The sequence below is a fragment of the Salvelinus sp. IW2-2015 genome, linkage group LG2 (genome assembly GCF_002910315.2).
Source record: "Salvelinus sp. IW2-2015 linkage group LG2, ASM291031v2, whole genome shotgun sequence".
Classification (NCBI taxonomy): Eukaryota; Metazoa; Chordata; class Actinopteri; order Salmoniformes; family Salmonidae; genus Salvelinus; species Salvelinus sp. IW2-2015.
This window is the reverse complement of record NC_036839.1, coordinates 13,287,471-13,305,504: the sequence shown is the minus strand read 5'-3', so window position 1 is coordinate 13,305,504 and position 18,034 is coordinate 13,287,471. Positions and strand designations below refer to the sequence as shown.

At 44.6% G+C, this 18,034-nt stretch overlaps 1 protein-coding gene across 1 annotated transcript; it reads left to right on the top strand.

The window, feature by feature from the left end:
• Positions 1–13,270: 13,270 nt before the first annotated feature.
• On the top strand, positions 13,271–17,681 carry LOC111974626 (CD302 antigen). The gene is made up of 6 exons (XM_024002508.2): positions 13,271–13,427; positions 15,192–15,317; positions 15,794–15,904; positions 16,422–16,604; positions 16,896–16,919; positions 17,021–17,681. Exons 1-6 carry the CDS (start codon positions 13,337–13,339, stop codon positions 17,227–17,229), a joined length of 744 nt encoding a protein of 247 aa, XP_023858276.1. The 5' UTR covers positions 13,271–13,336; the 3' UTR covers positions 17,230–17,681.
• The last annotated feature ends 353 nt before the right edge of the window (positions 17,682–18,034 follow it).

Here is an 18,034-nt window from a genome sequence, read left to right as displayed (position 1 = left end):
TTGAGATTGACACTGCTCTCTCTTACAATGAAGATATGTGACACATTTCCTCTCGCGACAGAGGGGAAACTTATCTATGAGGTCTGTTACCTTTGCAAATGACAGGCTCAAGAAAAGGAAATTGGATAAATGGGGTAGAATCATACCATGTCAATCCAACCCGATTAATATAACTCTGACAATGCAATTTATCATGAAACTTTTGTCTGTTTTATTTCTCATCTTGTGCACTGTTTTGTAAGTCAGCTATGGAGGCAATCTAATCAATATACCAGGACTCACTGCTCTAGTCTGTCATTACAATGCCTGAACAGACCTTACTGTTGAAGAGACCTTCTGTTGAGTTGGACATACAGTGTGTTTGGCACTAGCACATTCACAGCCCTGAGGGTGAGGGCAGTGTAGAGATTATCATCAACACCATCTCCCGGTCACAGTGTTAACATGCATGTCCCTGTCTCCGCCAGGGTGAGCGGTGACAGGAGGGAGGCTAGAGGGACTGGGCCTTGGAGAGGGCTGTGGCCAGGCCTGGGTGGGTGGTGGATGGGAGGGAGGATAGAAGGACGGGAGCTTGGAGAGGACCATAGTGGCCAGGCCCTGGACTGGCAGATGGGTCTTCCTGGTCTCCTGCAGGGTGTGGTGCCACCCGACGGGAAGCCATGAGCAGCAGACAGACAAGGAGCCAGATCCATGCTGCAGCTGTCTGTGGCTTGCAGCCAGCTGCGTCTACTGTACAAGCCGGGCACGCCTTCTGCCTCCACTATAACTATATCATACTACCCGTTCTGCCCTTTTGTCTGGCTGCAGGTAATATCAGCACAGCAGCTCTCCAAGAGGAGCCATCTCAACAAAGGTATAATGATTGTGCCGTCTACGAAAAATCATGTCTTCTGTTCCACCAAAGTATGTGGCGTTTACACAGGGAGAGGACAAAGAGCTCTTGATCTTTTCTGGACTTTTCTGAAACATCAACCTCCTGCATCTCAGTGGAGAGTGAACTAACAGTGGTATCTTTCTATCTGACCATTATGTTTGATCTGTTACATTTAACATTCCGATGACGCTGAATGGCTGGGTGTATTGCTCTTCTGCTGTGTCTTCACTCACAGAGGTTCCATCTAAAACATTTGCTCGGTATCAGGTACTGGAGGGCTCCTGAAGATAATAACTGTATATCCATATTTACTGTAGGGGAGAGTGGGGTAAGTTGAACCACCCATGTTTCTAGGAAACCATACACAAAATTAATAATTTGACCAAATATTTTGGAAGAGGCCATCATTTAATGGAGTGTGTGAAGGAAGAAACCACATGGAAAAAGGGGTAACCAGGTAAAAAAAGTTTCACCAAGTCAAAAAAAAGAAGAAATTGTGTTAGAGGTTTCATGATATTTGTATCTATCTTTAACTTCAATATGAGATCTTAAACCTAGCATGCAAGTGCATCCTTGTTTCTGTGTGGACTAATATAGTCCAAATGTTCAAAGCACCGGTGCAATGCATTCTATTTTTACAGTGAACACTGTCCGAGTGAGGCTACAATACATTGAGTTTCACTGAGAAGCTGTGAAGCCAGCTGTAGCCTATTGCTATTAACCTCTAAAAGTCTAAGTCATTGGGGGAGGGTTCTACTAAGCTAACATATGGAATTGTTTTAAGATGGTCCTACAGTACCATGGATCCTTTAGCTATTTGATTTTGAATATTAGGACCCCTTTAGTTGTCAAAGAAATATTGAGCCTTTACTACTATAGCCCATAGAAACACATTGAACAACACTTTCATAAATGGCAAAAAGAACAGTAAAAAAAATGTATCATAAGGAATAAGGTTTTGAAGTGTCTGTCCTATATCTAGGAGATATAAGAAAGCTCAAGAAATATATATATTTTTTTTTTTTACGCATATTTAACCCTTTATTTTTGTTGGCACAAAACTACCCCTGTATTTTCATCCATTTGTATGGGTTACCTTCAGACGAGTCCCGTGACTCTTGTGGGGATCATAGAGCAAAACGGAGAACACCATCGTGTTCGTGACAGTCTCCCCTTTCCACAGTGTAGCCCAAACAGTTCGGACGCTACAGACAGAAGTTGGCACATCAGGGTTACCGACTTCAGACGAGTCCTGTGGGACTTGATGGGGATGTAGAGCAAAACGGATGGGGATGTAGAGCAACACCATCGTGTTCGCGAGAGTCCGTAGGCCAAACCGTTCGGACACTACAGACATTTCTGTGAGAAGACCACCTCCCACCTGCTGTGTACCGGAGAAAACCATGCCTGACAGGCGGTGGCGAAGGACACTGTCTACGGGTGTTGCTCCCGCCTACCGCTAGCTACCTGTACACAGCAGGTGGGAGACTGGGTGACACTGTGTGCTAGCATCACTGTGCACTAGCTAGCTTGATGGTTAGCTAGCTAGGACACGGTGTCGCCCCTGCCTCCTGCCTTCTGTGTACTCCTTAGGAGCAGCTGACTAAGCTAGCACACAATGTCGTTCGCTCCCGCCTGCCGAACACCGGCCCTGGCGTCATTAACAGAACTGAGGGAAAACAGTACCCGACAGGCAGGGGCGAAGGACATTCTACCAGTGTGTACCAGCTACAGTTGTCGCCCCCGCCCCCGCCCCCGCCGCCGCCTCTTCCTCTTCTGTGGGGTTTATCGGCTGTTGGCATCCAACGTTATGGTGGATTACCGCCACCTACTGTACTGGAGCGTCCCTGCCTCTCACCAATGTACTGGAGTCATAGCTTATAAATTGACCAATAGAAGTATCAAGAGGGGTTCCTGCATATACATGATTGCCCACGTGCAGCAACGCCCGAATTACGGGCTGCAGTTGCACCCTTCTCCCTTCCACCGCAGATGCAGAAGGCTGACATATGCGGGTGCGGTGGATTGAGACACAGCCCATGCAAAAAAACAGACATATCTAGCTTAAACTGATGGAGATTTTTATATTATGTTACTTAGATTGTCGCAATCTTAAGGATTGTATTAAAGAATGTGAAAGAATGTTGTGTATGTTTACTATTGCCTGGTTGTGTTCATGAGTCTTATTAAAGAATGTGAAACAATGTTTACTGATCTTCATTAAATCGTGTATGGCTATTTATATTTTATATAGGCCTACATTCGTTCATGTGGGCAGGTATGTTTACTGCTTTTCATTCAATCACGTATGGCTATAAATATTGTATAGGCCTATAAATTCGTTGATATGGACAAAATATTGTTAATATAGCCTACACAAATTGGTTCAGTTATTGCCTAAAATAAATGTATTGGTATGGGCAGAATATTTATATATATATATATATTATATTATATATATATATAATATATATATATTACAGTGGGGAGAACAAGTATTTGATACACTGCCGATTTTGCAGTTTTCCTACTTACAAAGCATGTAGAGTCTGTAATTTTTATCATAGGTACACTTCAACTGTGAGAGACGGAATCTAAAACAAAAATCCAGAAAATCACATTGTATGATTTTTAAATAATTAATTTGCATTTTATTGCATGACATAAGTATTTGATCACCTACCAACCAGTAAGAATTCCGGCTCTCACAGACCTGTTAGTTTTTCTTTAAGAAGCCCTCCTGTTCTCCACTCATTACCTGTATTAACTGCACCTGTTTGAACTCGTTACCTGTATAAAAGACACCTGTCCACACACTCAATCAACAGATTCCAACCTCTCCACAATGGCCAAGACCAGAGAGCTGTGTAAGGACATCAGGGATAAAATTGTAGACCTGCACAAGGCTGGGATGGGCTACAGGACAATAGGCAGCAGCTTGGTGAGAAGGAAACAACTGTTGGCGCAATTATTAGAAAAAGGAAGAAGTTCAAGATGACGGTCAATCACCCTCGGTCTGGGGCTCCATGCAAGATTTCACCTCGTGGGGCATCAATGATCATGAGGAAGGTGAGGGATCAGCCCAGAACTACACGGCAGGACCTGGTCAATGACCTGAAGAACCTGGGACCACAGTCTCAAAGAAAACCATTAGTAACACACTACGCCGTCATGGATTAAAATCCTGCAGCGCACGCAAGGTCCCCCTGCTTAAGCCAGTGCATGTCCAGGCCTGTCTGAAGTTTGCCAATGACCATCTGGATGATCCAGAGGAGGAATGGGAGAAGGTCATGTGGTCTGATGAGACAAAAAATAGAGCTTTTTGGTCTAACTCCACTCGCCGTGTTTGGAGGAAGAAGAAGTATGAGTACAACCCCAAGAACACCATCCCAACCGTGAAGCATGGAGGTGGAAACATCATTCTTTGGGGATGCTTTTCTGCAAAGGGGACAGGACGACTGCACCGTATTGAGGGGAGGATGGATGGGGCCATGTATCGCGAGATCTTGGCCAACAACCTCCTTCCCTCAGTAAGAGCATTGAAGATGGGTCGTGGCTGGGTCTTCCAGCATGACAAGACACGAAGCACACAGCCATGGCAACTAAGGAGTGGCTCCGTAAGAAGCATCTCAAGGTCCTGGAGTGGCCTAGCCAGTCTCCAGACCTGAACCCAATAGAAAATCTTTGGAGGGAGCTGAAAGTCCGTATTGCCCAGCGACAGCCCGAAACCTGAAGGATCTGGAAGAAGATCTGTAGGGAGGAGTGGGCCAAAATCCCTGCTGCAGTGTGTGCAAACCTAGTCAAGAACTACAGGAAACGTATGATCTCTGTAATTGCAAACAAAGGTTTCTGTACCAAATATTAAGTTCTGCTTTTCTGATGTATCAAATACTTATGTCATGCATAAAAATGCAAAATTAATTACTTAAAAATCATACAATGTGATTTTCTGGATTTTTGTTTTAGATTCCGTCTCTCATAGTTGAAGTGTACCTATGATAAAAATTACAGACCTCTACATGCTTTGTAAGTAGGAAAACCTGCAAAATCGGCAGTGTATCAAATACTTGTTCTCCCCACTGTATATACCAGTCAAAAGTTTGGACACACCTACTCATTCAAGTGTTTTTTCTTATTTTTACTTTTTACATTGTAGAATAATAGTGAAGATATCAACACAATGAAATAACACATATGGAATCATGTAGTAACCAAAAAAGTGTAGTAACCAAAATATATTTTAGATTTGAGATTCTTCAAAGTAGCCACCCTTTGCCTTGATGACAGCTTTGCACACTCTTGGCATTCTCTCAACAGCTTCATGAGATAGTCACCTGGAATGCATTTCAATTAACAGGTGTGCCTTGTTAATTTGTGAAATGTCTTTCCTTCTTAATGCGTTTCAGCCAATCAATTGTGTTGTGACAAGGTAATGGTGGTGTACAGAAGATAGCCCTATTTGGTAAAAGATCACGTCCATATTTCGGCAAGAATTATGCCGCTCGGTCATTGCTCATCCATATATATGTACATATTCTTATTCCATCCCTTTACTTAGATGTGTGTGTATTAGGTAGTTGTTGTGGAATTTTTAGATTACTTGTTAGATATTGCTACACTCTCAGAACTAGTGTCACGCCCTGACCTTAGTTCCTTGTTTATGTCTCTATTTTGGTTTGATCAGGGCGTGAGTTGGGGTGGGCAATCTATGTTTTGTTCTATGTTTTGTATTTCTAGGTGTTTGGTCTGGTATGGTTCCCAATCAGAGGCAGCTGTCAATCGTTGTCTCTGATTGAGAACCATACTTAGGTAGCCTGTTCCCACCTGTGTTGGTGGGTAGTTGTTTTCTGTTTTGTGTATTGCACCTTGCAGAACTGTTCATTTGTCGTTTTGTTGTTTTTGTTCAAGTGTTCGTATTTATTAAAAGTATTATGAATACTTACCATGCTGCACCTTGGTCCTCTTCTCCTTCTCCCGACGACGTTCGTTACAACTAGAAGCACAAGCATTTTGCTACACTCGCAATAACATCTGCTAACCATGTGTATGGGACCAATAAAATTTGATATGATGATTTGATATGAGAACAGCTCAAATAAGCAAAAAGAAATGAAAGTCCATCATTACTTTAAGACATGAAGGTCAGTCAACACAAAACATTTCAAGAACTTTAGAAGTTTCTTCAAGGGCAGTCGCAAAAACCATCAGGCGCTATGATGAAACCAGAGTTACCTCTGCTGCAGAGGATAAGTTCATTAAAGTTAACAACACCTCAGATTGCAGCCCAAATAAATGCTTAACAGAGTTCAACTAACATACACATCTCAACATACTGTTCAGAGGAGACTGAGTGAATCAGGCCTTCATGGTCGAATTGCTGCAAAGAAACCACTACTAAAGGACACCAATAATAATAAGAGACTTGCTTGGGCCAAGAAACATGAGAAATGGACATTAGACCAGTGGAAATCTGTCCTTTGGTCTGATGAGTCCAAATTTGAGATTTTTGGTTCCAACCGCCTTGTCTTTGTGAGACGCAGAGTAGGTGAACAGATGANGTGGAAATCTGTCCTTTGGTCTGATGAGTCCAAATTTGAGATTTTTGGTTCCAACCGCCTTGTCTTTGTGAGACGCAGAGTAGGTGAACAGATGATCTCCGCATGTGTGATTCCCACAGTGAAGCATGGAGGAGGAGGTGTGATGGTGTGGGGGTGCTTTGCTGGTGACACTGTCAGTCATTTATTTAGAATTCAAGGCACACTTAACCAGCATGGCTACCACCTGGTTTGCGCTTAATGGGACTATCATTTGTTTTTCAACAGGACAATGACCCAACAAACCTCCAGGCGGTGTAAGGGCTATTTAACCAAGAAGGAGAGTGATGGAGTGCTGCATCAGATGACTTTGCAGAGTGGACCGTAGAATGAAGGAAAACAACCAACAAGTGCTCAGCATATGTGGGAACTCCTCATGAAGCTGGTTGAAAGAATGCCAAGAGTGTGCAAAGCTGTCATCGAGCCAAATTATTTTTATTGTGTTTTTTATAAAAACTTTATTTAACTAGGCAAGTCAGTTAAGAACAAATTCTTATTTACAATGATGGCCCAACCCAAAGTGTACTTTGAAGAATCTCAATATAAAACATATTTTGATTTGTTTAACACTTTTTTGGTTACTACATGATTCCATATTTGTTATTTCATAGATTTGATGTCTTCACTATTATTCTACAATGTAGAAAATTGTGTGTGTGTGTGTGTGTGTATTCTTTTGTAAATATATTATTTTAATAGTTCAATAAAGTTTACTGCAACATACTGGCCGCCTACTCATCTTCTTTCTTGGATTACCGCCATTTAGGGTCCTACCTTCCCACTGCCCTCATCTCACCAGAATATTGTCTACCAATTCATTCATATGGTTACAGTATATAAAGGCTAAAGGCTAAAAACAGCCTATACTATATCTACAGTCGTGGCCAAATGTTTTGAGATTGACACAAATATTAATTTTCACAAAGTCTGCTGCCTCAGTTTGTATGATGGCAATTTGCATATATTCCAGAATGTTATGAAGAGTGATCAGATGAATTGCAATTAAATGAACTGAATCCCCAAAAAACATTTCCACTGCATTTCAGCCCTGCCACAAAAGGACCAGCTGACATCATGTCAGTGATTCTCTCGTTAACACAGGTGTGAGTGTTGACGAGGACAAAGCTGGAGATAACTCTGTGATGCTGATTGAGTTCGAATAACAGACTGGAAGCTTCAAAAGGAGGGTGTTGCTTGGTATCATTGTTCTTCCTCTGTCATCCATGGTTACCTGCAAGGAAACACGTGCCGTCATCATTGCTTTGCACAAAAAGGGCTTCACAGGCAAGGATATTGCTGCTAGTAAGATTGCACCTAAATCAACCATTTATCGGATCATCAAGAACTTCAAGGAGAGCAGTTCAATTGTTGTGAAGAAGGCTTCAGGGTGCCCAAGAAAGTCCAGCAAGCGCCAGGACCGTCTCCTAAAGTTGATTTAGCTGCGGGATCGGGGCACCACCAGTACAGAGCTTGCTCAGGAATGGCAGCAGGCAGGTGTGAGTGCATCTGCACGCACAGTGAGGCAAAGACTTTTGGAGGATGGCCTGGTGTCAAGAAGGGCAGCAAAGAAGCCACGTCTCTCCAGGAAAAACATCAGGGACATACTGATATTCTGCAAAAGGTACAGGGATTGGACTGCTGAGGACTGGGGTAAAGTCATTTTCTCTGATGAATCCCCTTTCCGATTGTTTGGGGCATCTGGAAAAAAGCTTGTCCGGAGAAGACATGGTGAGCGCTACCATCAGTCTTATGTCATGCCAACAGTAAAGCATCCTGAGACTATTCATGTGTGCGGTTGCTTTTCAGCCAAGGGAGTGGGCTCACTCACAATTTTGACTTAGAACACAGCCATGAATAAAGAATGGTACCAACACATCCTCCGAGAGCAACTTCTCCCAACCATCCAGGAACAGTTTGGTGACGAACAATGCCTTTTCCAGCATGATGGAGCACCTTGCCATAAGGCAAAGTGATAACTAAGTGGATCGGGAAACAAAACATAGATATTTTGTGTCCATGGCCAGGAAACTCCCCAGACCTTATTCCCATTGAGAACTTGTGGTCAATCCTCAAGAGGCGGGTGGACAAACAAAAACCCACAAATTCTGACAAACTCCAAGCATTGATTATGCAAGAATGGGCTGCCATCAGTCAGGATGTGGCCCAGAAGTTAATGGACAGCATGCCAGGGCGGATTGCAGAGGTCTTGAAAAAGAAGGGTCAACACTGCAAATATTGACTTTTTGCATCAACTTCATGTAATTGTCAATAAAAGCCTTTGACACTTATGAAATGCTTATAATTATACCTCAGTATTCCATGGTAACATCTGACAAAAATATCTAAAGACACTGAGGCAAGAGACTTTGTGAAAATTAATATTTGTGTCATTCTCAAAACTTTTGGCCACGACAGTCACGATTGCTGTCGTCGTGGAAATGACCGGACCAAGGTGCAGCATGGTGAGCGTACATTTCTTTTATTGATAAATGTCGCCAACAAAACAAAGAACAAGGAAACAACCGTGAAGCTTACTTCGGCTATAATGCCACGAACAAAGACAACTACCCACAAATACCAAAAGGAAAAAAGGCTGCCTAAGTATGATTCCCAATCAGAGACAACGATAGACAGCTGTCCCTGATTGAGAACCATACCCGGCCAAAACATAGAAACAAAGAACATAGAGTTTCCCACCCCGGTCAACCGCTGGACCAACCAAACATAGAGAATAAAAAGATCTCTACGGTCAGGGCGTGACAGTACCCCCCCCCCCCCCAAAGGTGCGGACTCCAGCCGCAACCTGACACTATAGGGGAGGGTCCGGGTGGGCATCTACTTCGGTGGCGGCTCCGGTGCGGGACGCAGACACCGCTCCACCTCTGGCTCCCCCCACTTTGGTGGCGTCTGGTGCGGGGACCCTCTCTGCAGGCCCCGGACTGGGGCCCTCGTCGCTGACCCCGGACTGGGGACCCTCGTCGCAGGCCCGGACTGGGAACCCTCGTCGACCGACTGGCCCCGCGCAGGCCCCGGTGGGAACCCTCGCCGCAGGCCCCGGACTGGGAACCCTCGTCGGCAGGCCCCGGACTGGGAACCCTCGTCGCAGGCCCCGGACTGGGACCCTCGTCGCAGGCCCCGGACTGGGGACCCTCGTCGCGCCCCGGACTGGGGACCTCGCTACAAGGCCCCGGACTGGGGACGTCGTACAGGCCCGGCTGGGACCCTCGTCGCAGGCCCCGGACTGGGACCCTCGTCGCAGGCCCCGGCGTGGGACCCTCGCTACAGGCCCCGGACTGGGGACCGTCGCTACAGGCCCCGGACTGGGGACCTTCGCTACAGGCCCCGGACTGGGAACCCTCGCTGCAGGCCCCGGACTGGGAACCTCGCTGCAGTCCCCAGACTGGGGACCGTCGCTGCAGGCCCCGGACTGGGGACCGTCGCTGGAGGTTCCGGACTGTGGCCCGTCGTTGGAGGTTCCGGACTGTGGCCATCGTTGGAGGTTCCGGACTGGGGCCCGTCGTTGGGTTCCGGACTGTGGCCCGTCGTTGGAGGTTCCGGACTGTGGCCCGTCGTTGGAGTTCCCGGACTGTGAAACGTCGCCGGATGCTCCGGAGCTGGGAACAGTCGCCGGAAGCTCTGGACTGGGGACTGGGAACTGTGACCGGAAGCTCTGGACTGGGAACTGTTGCCGGAAGCTCTGGACTGGGAATTGTCGCCGGAAGCTCTGGACTGGGAACAGTCGCCGGAAACTCTGGACTGGGAACTGTCGCCGGAAGCTCTGTAATGTGGAGACGCACTGGAGGCTTGATGCGTGGGACCGGTACCGGTTGCACCGGGCTGATGATCCGCACCTCAGGACGAGTGCGGAGAGGAGGCACAGGACGTACTGGACTGTGGAGGCGTACTGGAGGTCTGATGCGTGGGACCGGTACCGGTGGCACCGGGCTGATGACACGCACCTCAGAGCGAGTGAGGAGAGGAGGCACAGGACGTACTGGACTGTGGAGGCCTACTGGAGGTATAGAGCGCAGAGCTGGCACCACTCGTCCTGGCTGGATACCCACTTTGGCCCAGCACGTGCGGAGCGCAGGGACAGGACGCACTGAGCTGTGACAGCACACCTGAGACACAGTGCGCAGAGCCGGCGCAGGATGCCCTGGACCGAAGAGGCGCACCGGAGACCAGGAGCGCTGTGCTGACACAATCCATCCTGGCTGGATGCCCACTCTAGCCCGGCCGATGCGGGGAGCTGGAATATAGCGCACCGGGCTGTGAACGCGCACTGGAGACACCGTGCTCTTCACCACATAACGCGGTGCCTGACCAGTACCACGCAACCTCCAACGACGGGCCACAGTCCGGAACCTCCAACGACGGAACACAGTCCGGAACCTCCAACGACGGGCCCCAGTCCGGAACCTCCAACAACGGGCCACAGTCCTGAACCTCCAGCGACGGTCCCCAGTCCGGAGCCTCCAGCGGCGGTCCCCAGTCCGGGGCATGCAGCGACGGTCCCCAGTCCGGGGCCTGTAGCGAGGGTCCCCAGTCCGGGGCCTNGCCTACGACGAGGGTCCCCAGTCCGGGGCCTACGACGAGGGTCCCCAGTCCGGGGCCTGCGACGAGGGTCCCCAGTCCGGGGCCTGCGACGAGGGTCCCCAGTCCGGGGCCTGCGACGAGGGTCCCCAGTCCGGGGCCTGCAGAGAGGGTCCCCAGTCCGGGGTCAGCGACGAGGGTCCCCGCACCAGAGGCGCCACCAAAGTGGGGGGAGCCAGAGGTGGAGCGGTGTCTGCGTCCCGCACCGGAGCCGCCACCGAAGTAGATGCCCACCTGGACCCTCCCCTATAGTGTCAGGTTTGCGGCCGGAGTCCGCACCTTTGGGGGGGGGGGTACTGTCACGCCCTGACCGTAGAGATCTTTTTATTCTCTATGTTTGGTTGGTCAGGGTGTGACTCGGGTGGGAAACTCTATGTTCTTTGTTTCTATGTTTTGGCCAGGTATGGTTCTCAATCAGGGACAGCTGTCTATCGTTGTCTCTGATTGGGAATCATACTTAGGCAGACTTTTTTTCTTTTGGATTTGTGGGTAGTTGTATTTGTTAATGGTATTATAGCCGAAGTAAGCTTCACGGTCGTTTCTTTGTTTTGTTGGCGACATTTATCAAATAATAGAAATGTACGCTCACCATGCTGCACCTTGGTCCGGTTATTTCCACGACGACAACGATCGTGACAACGACTGTAGAGCTATAAAGAATGTATTTTCTTCGCAAATAGACGCAGGCAAGACGCAAGCAAACTTGGTCCTAGATATGTGTTGTTGTTAAAACCAATATATCTCTCCTCACTGATGTCAATGAATGAATGGAGGGTGATTGAATTGTGCATGTGATTTGATTGTGTTTGAATTATGCCTAATGATAATGATGATGACGGAGTGAGCTTTTTTTTTTTAAGTACAAAGTGTTTGTTAGGTGTTAAGCCTTTGTGAAAAGGTGCTTCAAATTATTAAAGACAAAAAAACTTTGTGATTGTGTTGAATTGTGTTTGGGAAATAAAGATGGTGGTGGTAATATTACATTGCGTATAGAAATGTGTAGGCGGCTTAACTTACCTTGTCCTGCGGCACAATTTACCCCATACCCGGGGTAAGTCGTGCCAAGAGACAACTTTTTGGGAATTGTAATGTTTACATTAATTCTGATTCTTTACAGGGGTACACAACGTCCTGAAATATATGTAGATATCTTTGTTAGAAAAAATTATATATTTCCCTTGACAGAGTGATGCTGAATAAAAAATAATCTCAATTTACCCCATTCTCCCCTACATATTAAGTACGTGTGAGATATCAATCACAGTCTTGTCCATAGCTAATGTGTGTTGACTTATATTAAATATCTTCTCTCATTTTACAAGTCTCAGCTATTCAGATTGGATGTTATTAAACCCCCAAAGAGTGTCTGGCATCGCTGAAGAATTTTTGGAGTGGACATGCAGCAGACATTGCGTCTATGTTCCCTGTTGATTTTGTCTTGTTTAGTAATGCAGTGTCTCTAATCTTCTTTTGTCTAGAACTGGCTTTCACGTACCCCACTGAGCACTCTGCCATTCCAGTTCTCATCAACATTCTTCTCACTTCTTAAAGTCTCGCATCTTGTTTTTTCAGCCATATCCTGGTCAACTCAGCAGAATCACTGGGAGTTTTGCATTAATTAATGAGACAATAATGTTATTCATCATTTGAGTCATGGTAGGCCTACAAGAAAGGATCAGGCTATACAACCTACAACTTAATGGAATTTATTGTGCTTCTTATTTACATCCAATTGCTCACTAATTTCAATTGAATTAATCTATAAAATACGTTCCTGTGTGACTGTATATTTTTCAAAACATAAATAGGCACTCTAGGCAGAATGTGATACCACTGGGTTGCAATCACTGAAATCTAGACATTTATGCAGTTATGGCACCATCTAGAGGCTTTATGGGTTATTCTCTAAACCAATATCCTCATGGGGCCCTACTCCTGTGACAAAACAAAACATAACCAAATATCATTCTCCACAATCCATAATAAAGCAATTGAAAATTCTATCGAATGTAATTAATGTAATGTTATTCTTCAACTTCACTAATAATGTCAACAGTATGCAGCTATGCAATATCATGCAATTCACAAATTAGTTTCAGCATGATAATTTGTTGAGACAAGCTTCAAACACTCTTGAGTCTGAACTTTGCTCCGGTCTACTTTTTGAGAGAGCATGTAAATTCAGGCACTCTAGGGGTGGGGTTACATTTCAATGTGAGATGCTGACGTATGAAGCTGTGAAAAACTTTGGAGCCATGATTTGGAGTTCGCGGACATGGAGTCAATGAAGAAATGGCACCTTCGCCCCTTATCCTTATGCAATCTCCTTTTTGTTGTTGTTTATTGGCAATCTACTTTAGCTGGTGGTAAGTTGAGATAATTAACTATTGTTTAATGTTATTATATTAAGTGGATGGGAAATGCTCCCTTCGTGTTGTTCGAGAAAGTTTAAGTATTTGTTGTGCTTTCAGTTAAAACGTGTAACGGGATAGCATTTCGACAAAGTTCACTGAACAACATTGTAACATTGCTTACGATTTCCTTGTCCGCATGTGTTTTTGTAGGGATTTATATTTTCATTCGATCACATGCAAAATATTCTAGTATTTATTAGAAACGAATAAAGCTGCCCTCGTAATTTGGCTTGTAACCATGTACGTTATAATTCAGACATCGAGGTATAATGTTGAAGCAAACAATATGTGCCCACATAATTTCCAAAGGTAGCAAGGCAGTGTAGCCTAGTCTTCAAATCGTATTCTGTAAAATGTGCATATTCTCAAAGTGGGCCCACCTACAAAATGTAAACAAACAATTTACTCCATTACATTTTCGCTGACATGGCACTTGATTTCTATTTGACAATATAATGCAATTGCACTAATCTCACGAAGGTATATATAAATTAAATTTAAGTGTTGTATTTAATTAGTTGAAATTACTGGACAACATCCAGACTGTGGCTTTAAAAGTACTTAATGCTTCTCTTGCTTAAAAAAAGTACGTGATTCCTCACGAAACACAGACAAAAAAAGAGTGGGATCACTGCTAGTTTTAAAGTTATGGCCCATTTTTATCCTATCCATTTTTATCCTATCCTCGTCGATTACTTTGGGCTCCCGGGTGATGCAGAGGTCTAAGGCACTGCATATCAGTGCTAGATGTGTAACTACAAACACCCTGGTTCGAATCCAGGCTGTATCACACTGACCGTAATTGGGAGTCCCATAGGGCGGTGCACAATTGGCTCAGCGTTGTTCGGGTTTGGCCGGTGTAGGCCGTCATTGTAAATACGAATTTGTTCTTAACTGACTTGCCCAGTTAAATAAAGGTTAAATAAATAAAAAATACATTTAAATTGGCATGGTAGGCAATGTAACCAATCCCAGCCCTCCTTTTACTTGCATCATTGTGCATCCTGTGCAATGACAGAGGTGACCATTTTTTGAATCCATTTTCACATTAACTCTGTTGGTAATGCATACAAATTGGATCATACCTGTAACTCTAAAAGTAGCAGAGATCCCACTTGCAAGTAGAGTATATTATGTTCTTTAAAAAACAGAAAAATGAGCCAAATCGAAACAATTCTATTTTCAATATTTATGTTTATATTTTGGAATATTCATAAATTAAATGTAAAAAAAAGTTTTTGAAATCAAAATACTACTCCTATTAGAGCAAGCGGTAAAACTTAATCTGACACTTTGTAGCACCTATAGATGAAACACTATGGAGTCTTAAATGTCATAAATAGACCAGCTTTGATCAATTATTTCTCAATTATGCTTTTAGATGCAAATGTCAACAATCCTTCTTCCAAAGGACTATTCTATGGATAAATATTGTGTCTGGGTTTTGTGAAGAATCACTCCAAACATCCTTGTTTGCCAGTGTTACAGCTTCATGTTGCTTGCTTAGCGACATTTCAATCTAGCTGTGGAGTGAGTTTACGGTACGTTCTTAACTCCGTTACACCAGCCACATCCCAACTGATAACACTGGTGGCGCTTGCTTGACTTGTTTTCGACGAGGTGTTGGAAATTTAGGTTGGACCAGGGACACCTTACTTTGTTTGAAAATGCGGATTGAGACTTGTGGTTTTGTCTCATGATTAATTCTCCCCACAGACTGTCCTGCAGATGGGCGCACCTGGGTGCCTTTTGGACAAAGATGCTACCACTTTGTCCATGGAGAAGAAGACATGGCTAAAAGTTATACGATTGAAGCTGCGAAGTCTCTCTGCTCAGGACATGGTATTTACAAGTCATCATATTACTTTTTATCCCAATATGTTGCAACTTTTTCATCATTTAGGTCAGGGATGGGCAACTGCCCCCCTTTTGTAGGCCCAGGGATCAATTTACAAAGACAAGAAAAAATTATACAAAAAACTGTCGGTCTCAACTATTCAAAGTTAGAATAGTAGAATATACAAGGTGCAATTTTGAAATTTGCTTGTGCATAAGCAGTTTTCCTCTTGTAAATTTTGCTTAGTGCCCCCCCCCAAAAGGCTAAGGCCAGCTCTGACTGATTGCATGTATGGATGTGGGTAAGCAGACCTGCGAACCACTGTGGCCCCCATGATGAGTTCAGATTTTTTGTGGCCCCCATCCCCTCAAAGTTGCCCATTCCTGATTTAGCTGATAGGCTTTGATTTGATTGAACCATTTTAAACTACTGTCAATGTTTGTTTTTCAATTGCAACAGATTGTCTTGTGTTGTCTCTTAGAACTGGTGAGTGTCCAAAGTGCAGAGGAGAATGATTTCATCATCAAGTACAGTCCGCAGGTGTGGAAAGGCAACATCCATGTGTGGTTGGGCATGTATTATGACAGTGACGGTAAGTAAGTACTGATATTTATTCTGAAATTATGACACCTCGGTATTATGAAGGCTACTTTGCCCTATTATGTGATTGTACAGCTTAATGTGGTTACGTCACCCGCTGCCATAATCCATATTATACAACGTGTGGGTCTAATCCTGAATGCTGATTGGTTAAAAGCACATTCCAGCTGGTGTCTATTCCACAAGTTACCACAGGCATTTTAATGTCATAGATTTAGCCGGTTTACTCTGTTCCATCTGACTGGGCAATCTGCTGTCTCATCAGGCCAGTGAGGGAAGTTATGAACTCGATCGCCAGTATAAAAAGCATCTATACATTATATGGAAAAAAGCCGACACCACTGGTATTCTTCGAACAGGGTTATTTTGACTGTGTATAACTTTATTTCTTTCAGACAAGGTTTGTTTGGGTTATGAAGGAAAGAAAAGTAAAATTAACAGAGAGAGAGAATAAGTGAAGTAATTGCTATTTTTCAAATTTTGATGTCTTGTTTTTTCTGTTTGATAAGTTGAGGACTTTAAGTGGCAAGATGAGACGGGCCTGAGCTTTAAGAACTGGGGGAACAGCTCCAGCTCGCCTGACTTGATTCCCATGGACACCTGTGTGGCAATGCACAGCACCACAGGGGAGTGGGAGAAAGTCAGCTGTGTTGAAAACCTGGAGAATGGAGTGGTCTGTGAGACTGCTGAAAGTAAGGCTCAATTTTTTTATTTAGCAGCAGCAGCATTTGCCTTTCTACTCGGGACACCCCATAACGAACATCGTCCGTGTGCAGCGGGCGGCCGTCAAATAACCTCCAAACACAGAAAAATGTATTTTCAATTCCCGCCGACATAGACTAGTGGACGGACATAGGCCCACTGTAGCAGCAATGCGTTGTTTTGACAATTTGATCAACAAGTGTATACAGATGTTGTTATTTTCATTTATATTAGTTATTTTTAGTCATGTTTCACTAATATATTGTTCATTTATTTTTCAGAAGCAGAGAAAAACGGCAAATCCAGTAAGTGAAGCAAAGCCGTTTTTCCTTTATTTTGTTCTTAAATAGCCATACAGTAAGATCAATGGTAACCTCTCTCCCTGCATTGTTTATTTCCTGCTCAGCTACTAGTCCACTGCTCTCAGCTCTGGTCATTCTGAGTGTGGTCGCCATCATGGGGATCTCGGCAGTCTTTTGGTTCCTGCACCAGAAGCACCAATTCGGTGCCGTCCTCGCATCGTTCGAGTACCACCCCCCGTTCAGGGCTCCCACCTCTGACGAGGCCTGCCTAGTGGAGACAGAGGAGACAGAGGAGACTGATGACATGGCGTAATGGAGATCCTGCTCTTAGATTCTGCTGTGTGGAGTCACTGTTGGAGGATCGGCCTTAGAGAGAAAAAGGTGACCCTCTTAATTAAGACTGGTTCCATTGTCCCGAAGAGATGCTTTGACAGGTAAAATGACATCCTGCTATGGAATGACATGCGTAGCAACACTTTTACCACCAACTAGTGCCACGGTATGTCCCGTCCTTTGCACTTTTGCCTGTCTGAATGGGCTCCCATGTGGGTATTGGGTCAGTCTGCTCTTTTTCTTCTTCTTTTTTGTGCTAGCCAAACAGGATCCGAACGAAAATGTGTTGTCAAATGACATTTAGCCTACGCACCGAATGCGTTGCATGCCGTTAATTCAATACTCTTTTGAATTGTGAGAATCACGTGTTTCAATCGTCAAAGACGTTTGGTCTCCCGATGTCTTCTGTCTGCATAAAGTTAGTGATCTTTGCACCGCGTGGCAAGTCTGAGATACGTTATCATTCACACATCTTTATGTTGTATTGCCCGTGTAAGTGCTCATACCTTTCAATGTGTCTCTTACCCTAGTGTCAGAACTTTGAATTTCTTAGTTCTCAATATGAGATAAATACAAGTAATTGAAAGTACAGAGGGACTAATCCATCATTCATATCTCAAACAAACAGATCAAGGCTTGTAAAATAGGTCAAAGAGCCACATTTCAACCAGTGTGCATTTTTTCTCAGCAAGGGATCTGTAATCCTGTGTCCCATTGTTTGTGTGCTGTGAAAGGCTTCTACAGATGATTACATTTATAATAGATATGATTTGTTGTGCATTAGT

Bases quoted from the DNA above. Each gene is read 5' to 3' on its own strand.
- LOC111974626 (XM_024002508.2), top strand. From the start codon at position 13,337: ATGGAGTCAATGAAGAAATGGCACCTTCGCCCCTTATCCTTATGCAAT. The intron at 15,318-15,793 runs GTATTTACAAGT...GTTGTCTCTTAG, and splicing joins GTCTCTCTGCTCAGGACATG to AACTGGTGAGTGTCCAAAGT. The intron at 16,605-16,895 runs GTAAGGCTCAAT...TTTATTTTTCAG, and splicing joins GGTCTGTGAGACTGCTGAAA to AAGCAGAGAAAAACGGCAAA.